This window comes from Danio rerio, chromosome 9 (genome assembly GCF_052040795.2).
Source record: "Danio rerio strain M-AB ecotype USA chromosome 9, GRCz13ab, whole genome shotgun sequence".
NCBI lineage: Eukaryota > Metazoa > Chordata > Actinopteri > Cypriniformes > Danionidae > Danio > Danio rerio.
In genome coordinates, this window is record NC_141029.1 from 19007501 (window position 1) to 19021296 (window position 13796).

Consider the following 13796-nt stretch of genomic DNA (forward strand, 5'->3'; position numbering starts at 1 on the left):
TTAAATAGTTACAGGGGTGGTCCACCATGATATCAAATTTTAAACTTTATTTGATGTGTAATGTTGCTGTTTGAACATAAACAAAATCTCCGAATGTAAAATGCTCAAAATTCAATGCAAAGCCAGAGGTGTTGTAATGTTAAAGCAGAGAAAGCTAAAATGCCATCCAAACGCTGCTATTTCCACAGAGCTTGTTTTGTTTCTGTAATCGGGCTTCCAAAGGACACGACAGAAAGAAAGAAGTGCTTACAGTTTAATTTTAATTATGTTCCAGAGAATTATATAAAAAAAAATATAGCTAGCATTTGACCAAGGAGAACTGCTGTTGAATGGGAGACACAACCAGTAAGTATTTTTATTTGTTAAAATTGATCAATTACAGGCACAGTTTCTAGCGTTAACGGTATGTTATAGCAAGGACTAGAATAAGGATGTAAACAACAGGAAATGCTGTTTAGCACCGCTAACAACTAAGCTACAAATTCATATTTATCCGGCAAACCAATGTAAACAGCCACAATCTTCACCAGCGCTCCAGTGTCTCTCTATGTGGCTGCTTTCCATGCGTTCTTTATCTCAAATAACAAACTCGCAAAATATATGAGAACGTTTCATGTTACTTACACATGCTTATTTAGAATATATGTGAAAGCAAGTTTTCACCTTTTACTTTAGAGAGCAGATGTGAGGTTTAGCTGTGTCCCTTTAATTTTTCTGTCTGATTCAGGCAGCTAACAGCTGCTCTAACTGGACTGTTTACAAAGCAAAAAAGCGCCTGCTTGTAGGGGAGTGACGTGATGACGGAGTCAATCCGCGAATCACAGCACATTATGTTAGCTGACCAATCAGAGTCTCTTGAGAACAGGCCTTTCAGAGAAACTAGGAAATATGACGTTTTTATGTTAGCCGAGTAGCTGTATATAACCAAAGTAAGATATATGAAAAAATAAGCATGAGACCACCCCTTAAAATAAACTGTAAAAATTAAAAAGCATACCGAATTCTTTGAAATCATAAAAAAAAACTTTCAGGAAATCTAATCATTCTGTTTTCTTCCTCTTAAAATAAAAACATTAAAGTAACCCTATAATTATTTCTTAAAAATTCAGTTTTACTACTAGCACTACAACAATTAGTATAATATATTTATCGCAATTTTGTAAAACCTTTAATAATGATGTACATGACCTGTTTCTTTCAGTTTCTTTGGCCTGAATTCATTAACTCCTCTTCCCATCATTCCAGTTCCCAATCACATGAATCACAGCTAATTCAATTCAATTCACATTACCAAATCAAAAGGGAACCAAATCTTCTGAATTTTGCTCAATCCTGGTGCGTACAGAGTGGAAGCTATGAGATGACTTCAGTTTTTTTAGCAACTCACAAGCTTCGTTTCATCACTGTAAATAGGTTAATTAAGATCATATTTTAATTGTCGGATCACAAAGATGTTCCTGTAGAGCATGCCAGGTTATATTTGTTACTGTGTAAAAGCTGAAGCCATGCTTGGTGGTTCTTAAAAGGAGCTTTAATAATGTGCACAGAATGAACACAAACCCACACCAGAGCCATGGCATGTTTGGCTTCTATCAAAAGAAGTTACACAAAGGGTTCTCTAATAGTCTAAAGACACAATTTAAGAATCTGTGTTACAGAGACAGCAGAACTAGCAAGAAATCTGGCTAATTAGTCATTTATTGGCAGCCACAGTGACACAGTTGGGAGTTCATACCTCGCCTACCGCCTTGACTTTGTTCCCCAGAACTAACATTCCAATGGGGATACCTCTAAGGTTTGGGCAGCTTCTGATGTTGTGACCCGAAGGTCCGGTCTTCACTACCTTATAAAGACCCGGTCCACCACTCTGGCCAGCGCCCAGGTCAAGTACATTGGCATCATGAGAAGGGCGGCCACCGCTCTCCTTTCCATAATCGTCCAAATTTGACCTGCCCTCCTGCAAAACCAAACAACACCAGTTAATTTAGGTTTGAAAGCAAGGGGTAAAATTATAACTAGCTTAAGGGTCAATGACAAATAAGAATGTCTTGTATGATAAAAAAAAAAGAAGATAAATAATTCTAAGGATGACAAAAAAATTACAATTTTAAAATGAATATTTTAATATCATATATATATATATATATATATATATATATATATATATATATATATATATATATATTTTTTTTTTTATGAAACAAATAATGACATTGCAGGGGTTATTTTTGGAAATATTTTATTTTAGCTGATGAATGAAAAAATATCATTCAGTAAGAATCCATCCTGCTTTAAAGAACTCAAGAATTTAAAGTATCTTTATTTTAATGTTTTAGTTTAAAACTTTATTAATCCCCGAAGGGCAATTCATTCTGACATTGTGAAAAAAAAGAAAAAAAGAGAATAATAGTAATAACAAATTAAATAACAATAAAATGTGTAATAAAACAGATAATAATAATAAATAATAATAATCCATTGATTAAATACATTTATTACGTAACCGAATTGCTTCAGGCACTAGCAAAAAAACATTATTCAGATTATATACAGGAATCAAAGAGTGAAATTCAATACATTTTAAGGCCTTTTTTAAGACTCTTCCATTACATTTCAAAGACAGTAAAAGCACTTTAGGTTTTAACCAGAAACACTGGCGAGATTTTATCTTACAGTATATTTACTAAATATCAATGTAAGAATCCAAAACTAAATCATTATTCATATATTGAATAAAATTCTATTATAGCTAATTCAGCAGGTTGGCGCCTATAGAACTGCAAAAATAAAGGTGTTTTCTTGGTTAATGCAGTAAACAAAGCAGCATGATGTTAAAATCTAGTAGGATTTCATTGATTTAATACCTTTAATACCTTGCAAAATAACATTTAAGACTTTTTAATACTCTTTTAAGGGCCTTACATTTGTCTACATTGATTCATCAATTTTTAATAGTTTTCAAGACCACACGGACACCCCGTTATTGTTTTTTTTACAATATTACATTTTAGTACTGTCCTATTGAATTTTATTTTTAATTTTACAACCTTGTAATTTTTACAAATGAATGCAGCAGTGCCTTTTATGTCACGGTTAGATATTGTATGAATGCAATATCTAACCATACGTCAACAACAGAAAACAAAACAAAAAAAAGGGAAAGAAAATAAACGTCATTGACCCTTTAGCACTTTTGATATCATCATGTAGTGTCCAGAAAAAAAAAAAAACTGAACAGACTTCCCAGCTGTGCTTCTATGTACAGTACAAACATGACACTTTTCATAAACAAAATGATTTCATAATTATAAATTGCAACTTATTCTATGTAGTGGCAACAAAGATTGCCATAACACACGTAACTGTGTGTTCTGATATAAATTAGTGCATACAAACACTGTGTAGACATGCTGTTTAGACAACTGACAAAAAGTTTAACTTTTTTTGAGAGAGAGAAAAAAAAAAACATGCATTCACATAACCTGCTTTTTTACTAAAGCAACACTTTACCCCAGAATGCATTCTGTCATTATTATAATTAGCAATCATGTTATCTTTGTCATACATTGTGATATTAAACTTCTAGAATCTAGAGCTAAAATTTACAAAATTAAAAACATTTGGTGTTTCACTGAAAACAACAGCAATCATTTAATTAGTTAATAATGACAGAATATGTATTATAGAGCAAACTATTCCTTTAAATCCTCATGCAACTGTCTTCCAATTGTGTTTCAATTGTGAACTCCGACATGAAAACGCAAAAAAAGCTTTATTGAAGATTAACATAATTGTCATGTAATGATCGTTAGGTTGTTACAAGACACTTTAAACATGTTACTTCAACCCAGACTCATTGGAAATATGTGCTTCAGCTAATACTTTCGTGAAACCGCAAAAACGTTCTTATACCTACACTTGGCTGATGTTTGTAGGTAAAATGTGCATCAACAACACTTTTTTATCCTTTTCACACAAATGATTGCTACAAGGACATTATTAACAAATAACATTATTTGTGTGTAGTTATTTGCGCAACACTATATAAACACTGCAGAACAACCTAACTCTGTCGATGATTTGTAATAACATATGTTCGCCTCACCTGTTTATCTCCATATGGACAGCTTTTCAGTATGCGAGGTAGCTCAATTTGTATGGTGTTGCAGAGTGCTCTGATTTAAGTAAAGTGAATGCAAGAACGTGCATTGAAATAAACAATAAAATGTACCCAGAGTAAAGAATTTTAGATCTGCAAAAATGTAAACAGCACCCTTAACTGGATCTATCATCAGAAATGTGCAAGGAAATTTACCTTAAGTAATGAATTCCAAATTCACAAAAACATAGACATCACCCTCTACTGCCTTTGTCAGTTAAAATGTGAAACGAAATCTACCCAAGTAGCCTATTTCAGATTCGCAAAAATGTAGATATCGCCCTCTACTGAATTTCTCCTCTGAAATGTGCAACAAAATTTACCAAGTAACACTTTTCAAATTTGCAAAAATGTAGACAGCGCCCTCTAGTGCATTTGTCATCTGAAATGTGCAACAAAATGTACCCCAAGTAACGCATTTCAAATTTACAAAAAAATATAATAATAATAATATATATATATATATAGACAGCACCCATTCTGGGATTTATTATCTAAAATGTGCAATGAAATGTATCCTAGGTGAGGCATTTCAGATTTGCAAAAACAGACAGCACCCTCTACTGGATTTGTTAACTGAAACATGCAATAAAATTTATCCTAAGTAATGCATTCCAAATCGAAAAAAAAAAAATACACAGCACTTGTCAGCTGAAATGTTCAACAAAATTTACTGTAAGTATTGCATTTCAAATTTGTAAAAACATAGATAGCGTCCTCTACTGGATCTATCATCAGAAATGTGCAACGAAAAGTATCCTAAGTAAGGCATTACAAATTTGCAAAACCATAAACAGCACCCTCTACTGCATTTGTCAGTTAAAACATGCCACGAAATCTACCCTAATTAATTATTTCAGATTTGCAAAGATGTAGAGTGCCCTATACTGAATTTCTCATCTGAAACGTGCAACAAAATGTACCAAGTAACGCTTTTCAAATTTGCAAAAATGTAGACAGCGCCCTCTACTGGATCTAAAATCTGAAACATGCAATGAAATGTACCCTAAGTAACGCATTTCAAATAAATAATCAAATAAAAATTAAAAAATAGACAGCACCCTTTCCGGAATTTTTCATCTAAAACGTGCAATGAAATGTATCCTATGTTACGCATTTTAAATTGCAAAAAAAATTTAAAATACACAGCGCTCTCAACTGGGTTTGTCATCTGAAATGTGCAACAAAATGTACCCTAAGTAACGCATTTCAGATTCGCAACATAGACAGCACCCTCTACTGAATTTGTCACCTGAAACGTGCAACAAAATATATCCTAAGTAGCGCATTTTAAATTCGCAAAAATGCAGACAAGCACCCTCCACTGGATCTGTCATCAGAAATGTGGAATAAAATAAACCCTAGGTAAACCCTAGGTATTGCAAAAGTGTCTATAGTGTCCTGTACTGAATCTTTCTTCTGAAACATGCCACAAAATGTACCCTAAGTAACATTTTAAATTCGCAAAACCATACAGCACCCACTAGAGCATTTGTCATCTGAAATGTGCAACAAAATTTACCCAAAGTAATGTACTTTAAATTTGCAAAAACGTAGATAGCACCCTCTACTGAATTTGTCATCTAATATGTGCAACAAAATGTACCAAGTAACGCTTTTCAAATTTGCAAAAAAGTAGATTGCGGCCTCTACTGGATCTGTAATCTGAAACGTGCAACGAAATGTACCCTAAGTAACGCATTTTAAATTTGCAAAAATGTAGACAGCGCCCTCTACTGGATTTGCCATATAAAATGTGGAACAAAATGTACAGAGTAACGCATTTCAAATTAGCAAAAACGTAGATATCGCCCTCCACTGGATCTTTCATCTGAAACATTCAACAAAATACACTAAATAATGCATTTCAAATTCGCAAATACATAGACAACAGCCCTGCACTACATTTGTCATCTGAAATGTGCCACAAAATGTACCTTAAGTATCAAATTTTAGATTTGCAAAAAAAAGTAGACAGCGCCCTCTCCTGGATTTGTTATCTAAAACGTCCATCGAAATGTTCCCTTAAGTAACATATTTCAGATTCGCAAAAACATAGACAGCACACTCTATTGGATTTGTTATCTGAAATGTGCAATGAAATGTATACTAAGTAACGCCTTTCAAATTCGCAAAAACACAGACAAGTGCCCTCTACTGGATTTGTCGTCTGAAATATGCAACAAAATGAACCCTAATTAACAAATTTTTAAAAAGCAAAAATGTACGCTAATGCATGTACTTCCAAAGAGTCTGGGTTGGTTAACTTGGTGGTGCATACAGAAGATAAATTACATTTTGTTTCACTCACATGGTTTACACAAACATGCAAGTCTGATGATGCTCCAGTACTACATGTAAAAATCACAATCTCAAACATCTCGGAATTATGGGAAACACTGGTGAAAAGCATAACATCAGCCAAGCTTCAAAGTCCATCTGACCACTCACCTGGGGAAAACAAGATAAGGTCGTCCAAGACAAAAAGTCGATATCCCTGACTCCTTGGCTAGCGCTAAAGATATTCTGAGCAACAGATTATAAGCAAGTCAAAACACGTTGGGGAATTACCTTCAATTAGAAACGCAGACGGTATGGTTTGTCTTTTTTTGGAAGAGATGGATCTGTTATAGTGGACAGCTTGTTTAAGGTGTTTTATTTCTTTATTTTTTTTTTCATGAGAGAGTAAGAGAACAAGAAATTGAAGATTAGGAAGAAGGTCTAGCAAACGAACCAGGTTCTGCTGAAGATTATGACTGTGAATGCTCCAATTTTTAGAAAAATTATTTAATCACATCAAAATATGGCAAATGAAAAATAAATCACATAAGAAATACGAAGATTTATAATCTTCCAAAAAAGATAAGTGGTGTGTCATGCTGTTCATACTGGGAGCCTTGATGACATTTTCACATCCAGTTGTGATTATGCTCTCAAAATCACAGCCCACTTTTAGGCCTTGTGTTAGGAGGACAACATTTTATTGCATGGCAGAGTAGAGGAACCCCGACAGTTAATTTAGTGTGAGAAATTTAAGCCGATTAACCACATTTGCACCAATTGCTGAAAAGGTTTCAGGGGCCACTGAACAAATTTAGGCAATTTTCCTTCAGTTAACGGATGTCTAAAATTAACAGATTGGCTTTATAAAGAGGTTCAAGTTTTGAAATGAGCTTTTACTTCTCTACTGTCATGACCAGAAAACAGCAAAGCTTTGTACAATGATATTCAGTATCACACAAGAGCTATTTTTCACACCACATATGATGAGTAACAAGTAACAACACAGTAGGGCTGCACAATCAACTGACTAAATTATGATTTTGACTGGCACTATGTGAACTAATTTGTGAGGTCTAAACTTTAACGCTTGAAAAATTAAGGTGTTTAATTCTGTTATGAGAAAAAAGAAACATCATCTAGCTCTCAAAAAGGACCATCAATATTGAGCCACTCACTAACAATGTAAATAAAACTCATTAAGGCTGGAAAGCACTACATGACTTCAGCATAGGTTTTTTTTCTCTTATCTGAAGTCTAAATAAGTATTTTTTGAAGGTCAGAGATAATTAGTTGATTTTGGCCAGTCAATGTTAACTTGTTTTAAGTGTTTTTATTGGAAATTTTTGACCATTCTTCAAAACAGCACATTTGTTAGGTCAGGCACTGAGGTTGGACCTGACTTGAAATCTCTGCTTTAATTTATCCAAAAGTGTTCAGTCGGGTTGAGGTCAAAGCTCATACAGCGTCCTCTATTGGATTTACCTTAAGTAACGTATTTCAGGATCGCAAAAACTTAGAGACGGCCCTCCACTGGATTTGTCATCTAAAACGTGCAACAAAATGTACCCTGAGTAACAAGGCTTTCAAGTTCGCAAAAACGTAGACAGCGCCCTCTACTGAATCCGTCATCTAAAACATGTAACAAAATGTACCCTACATAATGCATTTTAAATTCGCAAAAACGTAGATATCGCCCTCTACTAGATCTGTCATCTGTTGTTTACAACATAAATAAAACTCCTGAAGACAATTTTTGCCCAATCTGAATAAGTATTTTTTGAGCAAATTAGTTGATTTTGGCCAAAGTTAATGTTTTAAGTTTACAGAAATGTATAAGTGAATGTGAAAATGAAAGCGAACATGTATTGTAATTGTATATTTGACTGAGGAACTACTTTTTAGCATTGTATTTTTCGGTTTGTACCGAAAGGAGTTTTTTTATTGGGAATTTTTGACCATTCTTCTAAAAGAGCTTTGGTCAGGTCAGGTACTGATGTTGGAGGAGAAAGCAATGTCCACTCTAATTCATCCAAATTTGTTCAGTCGGGTTGAGGTCAAGACTTTATGCAGGCCAGTCAAGATCCTTTCACACAAACTCACTTATGTCTTTATGGAGCTTGCTTTGTGCATTAGTGCGCAGTCATGTTGGAACAGGAAGGGGTCATTCTTAAAGCCTGGTTTATACTTCTGCGTCGAGTCATCGGCGTGACCCATGGTGCATGCCTAGCACGTTGCGGTGCATTTATACTTCTGCGCGTTGTTTGTGTTGTTCTGCAATAACACTTCCAAAACGCTAGCTGGCAGAAGGTTTTTATGTTCCCCTGTGTCAAGTTTCTTTGCATAATCTCTGAAACCCAACACTGCACCATACCGGGATTTGTAGAGGGGTCCTGGAAATGCTTAGTTTTAAGATTTATCTAGCGCTTCCGATTATATGCCTTTAAGCTAAAGAGAATTGGGACACCCCTTTCCCTTCACGTGAAGGTGCAAATGGAAGGGAAGGACAAAAGGCTGATTTATACTTTAGCGCACACGTATGCTCCGGCGCAGCCTACGCATGGATGTATAGCCCTCGCCGTGGCCGTCGGCGAAGCTGATGTGTACCTCTTTAAATATTTAACTACACGTCGCAACGACGCGTAGTGCAAGCTCTGTGATTTCGTTGGCTTGGTGAGAGCCCTGCAGGCCTGATGGAGCGATTGTTTACAAGTGTTGAGTCTCGTAAAAGAGCTCCAGATGGAAAGTTTTGCTTTGTGTTTCCCCTTAGATTAAAGGTGCTAAACGTCCGCCGATTTCCACCTCAAAATGAGCAAGTTTGAGCCACTTGTACATTAAGTTAGCATTTAGAAAAAACAAAACAACAGCGAAGAAACTCGACCCAGAGGAACTTAAACACCTACTGCCAGCTATTGTTTCTTAAGTGTTATCGCTTTGCAAATACAAACAGCGCGTAGAAGTATAAATTCACAGCTACGTGCATTGCATGCACCGTGGGTCACGCCGATCCCTCGACACAGAAGTATAAACCAGGTTTAAGGGGTAAAATTGGGATTGGGCCATTGTATGTATGTGTGAATATGCAATCCAGCATAAAAGACTCTTAGCCTGTTGGTTCATTAAGATTTTAACTGAGCATATCATAGTGCATCGTTTGCGTTTTCATGTAGATGGAGATCTTTTAAACAAAGTCAGGGAAAACTTAGTTTATAAATATACCCTTGACATGGCCTCAGTTTTAAAATGTAAAAATGTAGTTATTACATTTTCCCAAACTAAAGCGCAATAAAATGAATTTAAATAGCAGTAAGCAGCTTTATGTCATGCAGCTCCTCGCAGAAAGCCACTTGTTTTGGGTGAGATTGTTTTGTTGTCCTAAAGACTACCTAAAAGTCTGACAGTGTTGGTTCACATAGCATTGTAAGTTCAGATATTTAAAGTCCTATAGTGTATTCAAGCCTTATACAAAATAAACACAAAAGTCTGATTATTTTATAAAAGAAACAACATATTTTAATGTGAAAACTACTAAGCATAACTATTGGCAAATAAAAGTCTAACAACAAAGTTAACGATAATCGTGCAGCCCCACAAAACAGTGTGCATGAGTTAGTGTCTTTCAACCAGGAGTTAAGACAAGGGACTGGCAACATGCACCCATCTTTAAACACCTTCCGTCCTGGTCTCTGAGTGATCGTGCCCAAACTAAACTACACAGCAGCACTAACACATGCAACGACACATGTTATTGCCATTGGTAAGTAATCAACACAGCATGCTAACAGACATTTGGGAGTGGGTCATTAATAGATGCCCTTGTTTCATGTAAATGTAGTATAATCCAATGATCATCCTAAAAAAGTTACAAATCCCGTTCCCAAATGAGCAGTGAAGGGACTCCAGCTAATCTACAAGTTTACTTACGTCGACAGGGACCAGGAGGCTTCTGCCCAGATGCTGGTTAAAAGAGAGGCACCAGGCTTCAGTGTAGCCATTCATGTTGGGAACATACTTCTTTACTGTCTCATCATTCAGTCTGAGCCAGACACCATCATCATTGTGGATCTATGGGAAACAAGCAACAGAGCGGAGCCATGCCCTCCTGTAACTGCTAACACGCCCCCTAGCATGAGCTTCTGAGGCTGCAGGACCAATCCGCTAATGCACAGCACCAACCAATTGGATTTACAGTGAGTGTGTGGATACGTTGAGGGAAATTAGATCTAGAGAATTTGTAAATGCATCTATAATGCTATTGTCGGTTGCCAGCAGGGCCCTTTCACACGACTCATGTTGGGGCTTCAACATACTGCTCAATAAAAGCATCATGCGCTACTTTGAGCATGTGGGGGGAAAGTTAGCAAGAAAGCAGCAAGTGCAGCACCACGTCTATAAATTTTCTATAAACATAAATAAAGATAATACCTCAGAGATACTGGAACAGATTATGCACGTACATTTTTTTGTCTTTAATTTTGACTGTGTGTTTTTCTTGTGATCTTACAATTTGTCTAATTAGTAGTACTCATAAAGGTCTATAGGAGTGGTTCTCAACCTTTCTGACCCCAAAGTCACAAATTTTCAAAATTATTTTTAATCAATCAATTAGGGATGTATTAATACCACTTTTTTTTTTTAAACTGACACCAGTACAAGTATTTTAAAGGTTCAAGAGACCCTGGAGTTATTTTTCTAATATTTTAACAGATTTGTGTGTGTTGAGCATCAGTGTTTCTAAATCACGTTCCTGGAGGATCACCAGCTCTGCACATTTTCCACGTCTCCTTAACCAAACACACCTGATTCAGATAATCAGCTCATTAGCAGGGACTGAAAGTAACTTGTGATGGGTTTGACAGAGAAAGGAGACATACAAAGCATGTAGTGTTGGTGGTCCTCCAGGAAAGTAGTTTAGAAACACTGAGCTAAGACAACGCTAGCACCTTTCTGCTTTAATTGTGTGGAAAACTGGATAATTTGGAACCTTTTGTCAGCTAACTTCATTTTCTGGGTAAAAATAATTTTAGAGCGGATCAAAATCGGTGACGTAGTGCGAATCTGCTTATGGAGTGATGACGCCTCAGTTTCTTATTATTATTCATAATGGAGTTTACCTATTCAATGAGAAGACCCTGCTTCTTAATTATTCCTGAGAGCACGTTCATTCCGAAGGCAAGGCAGACCTGCCAAGCTGTGAGAGCAATGAATGTGTATTTAGTCATTCATGAAGGGTCATAAGTGTTGGTTTCCATGATCCACATTTTTTTTTTTTTTTTGCTTGGTTTTCCTCGCAATGCTGTCAGGACCGATACAGCAAAGCTGTTGGTTTGCAGCAAGCATTTTTGAGAGTTATACAAGAATTAGGGAATGGCAGACTTTGTCTTTTATCAGTTGAGTTTGTTACCATTCATACACATCGCCTGTTTCTGTGCTGCCTATTTTTAAAATCCTCCAGATTCCTGGCAGGGCTAATGGTTGAAATAAATGTGGCAAGAGACCTGCTGCACTGCTATTCACTGTGTCTGCATTCAGACTCAGAGATTGAAGGGAAGATAAGTCCTCCTCATTTATAGTGTTTATATAAACATGAATTTTCAATTCAATTCAGCTTTATTTGTATAGCGCTTTTACAATGTAGATTGTGTCAAAGCAGCTTCACATAAATGGTCATAGTAACTGGAACAGTGTAGTTCAGTTTTTAGTGTTTAAGTTCAGTTCAGTTCAGTTCAGTTTAGCTCAGTTCAGTGTAATTTAATCATTATCTATATAATGATATAACAAATTGTGTTTACGTGTATATGAAATTACGAATAACAAATGTAGCAGGACATTAAATTACTTACTGTTTATTTCTTGGCATTTTAACTTTGTAAACTATGAAATCATGCGTCTCCTCACAGTTTGTGTCACATTTTGTGAGCCAACTGACAATAAATGTTCACTCTCCTCTTTTTCCCATGCTCTGCTGGCCAAGCCCACTCCATTTTTTTTCTGCTGGCAGAGCTCCACGCCCATCATAAAGCATTTTTTGAAAAAATTCTGAGGTAGACTTGAACCGAAAGAGGGGGGTTTCACCGCCCTTTAATTTGTGTACTTGCTGAGTACCGATTACGATACTTCTTAAATTTGGTTTCAACGTATATGCAATTAATTTGAAAGAAGGTTTTATTTTTTACCTGTAGCAAGAATAAAAACTAAAAGTTTTAATAGAAGACTATTCCAAGCCAAAAATAGACACATTGTTGATAACCCTGTAAATTGATAGACCTTATATTATAATGAAATATAAAGGATAAGTTTCAGGCCTCCTTCATATGTGGAAATAAATCAGATATAAATTTATATGTGACAATATGACTATCATGTAAACAGGCAGATTAGATTTGAGGCATTCTGTTTTGAACATCATTAAGCTTGCGACAATGTGGTACTTCTCCGCGGTTTAATGACGTAGAAGGAAGGGCGCGTGTGAAGACGCCGACATGGTAAACAACAACAACAGAGGAAACATGGATGAGTCAAAGTGGTCAGTTGGCCCAATTTGCTCCTACCAGACCTGGGCCACTAATAGTTACTAGTTATTTTGCAAGATGTTAGTATTAAGCTTTATATCCTATTTAAGAGATTTGCTCTGTGGCCAACCGAGAGCAAAAAAAATATTAAGGGGACTATTAATGCTTACTAATGATTCTTAAACAGATCTTAAAAAGATTTTTAAAATGCTTTTATTCCAGCCAAACTGAAAGAAATAAGCCTTTCTCCAGAATAAAAGAAAATTGTAATAGGAAATAATGTGAAAATATCATTGCTCAGTACTAGAACTTCATTTATGTAAAGCTGCTTTGACACAATCTACATTGTAAAGCATTATTGAAATAAAGGTATTAAATTACAAACTTAAATTTCACAGGAGGGCTTAAACGAAACGAAAATACATATATATGTATAAATATATAGGGCTGTTGACTCAACACCACCTGGTTGAGAACCACTTGTCTATTGCCAATGAGTCAGCAAAATATGACAGTTTTAGCCAATGCTAATAGGCGATGCTTCTCTCCATTGAGTTCACTGCACTGGCGGGTCATGTGAAAGGGCCTTTAGAGAAACTGACGGCATTGTGCATGTGAGACTGGATCCTATAGGAGCTATCAGTGATTGGCATGCAGCGTTGGGCTGGGATGGATAGTTCCTATATGACAATAATCTACAGCCTCAAAGTCTCCTGCATGTGAAGCAAAAGATAAGCAAATGAATGCTTCAGATCAAATCAAAAGTCAATTTAGAAGCTCAGAGAGATGCAGAACTAGTGTTAAAAGCCATTTAAAACTGAGGTGGTTAAGAATTCAGTTGTGTT

General features: G+C 35.8%; 1 protein-coding gene across 50 annotated transcripts in view; it reads right to left on the reverse strand.

Annotated features, from left to right (window-relative positions):
• The window catches only part of mycbp2 (MYC binding protein 2), a 232201-nt gene that overhangs the window by 56725 nt on the left and 161680 nt on the right, over positions 1–13796 (reverse strand). For 15 of the 50 annotated variants that reach the window (XM_087266125.1, XM_087266112.1, XM_087266107.1 and 12 more), the window contains 2 exons: positions 10364–10504; positions 1736–1957 (listed from right to left, as the gene is read on the reverse strand). In XM_087266125.1, the coding sequence (XP_087122251.1) occupies positions 1736–1957; positions 10364–10504 (363 nt within the window). 50 annotated transcript variants of the gene reach the window in all.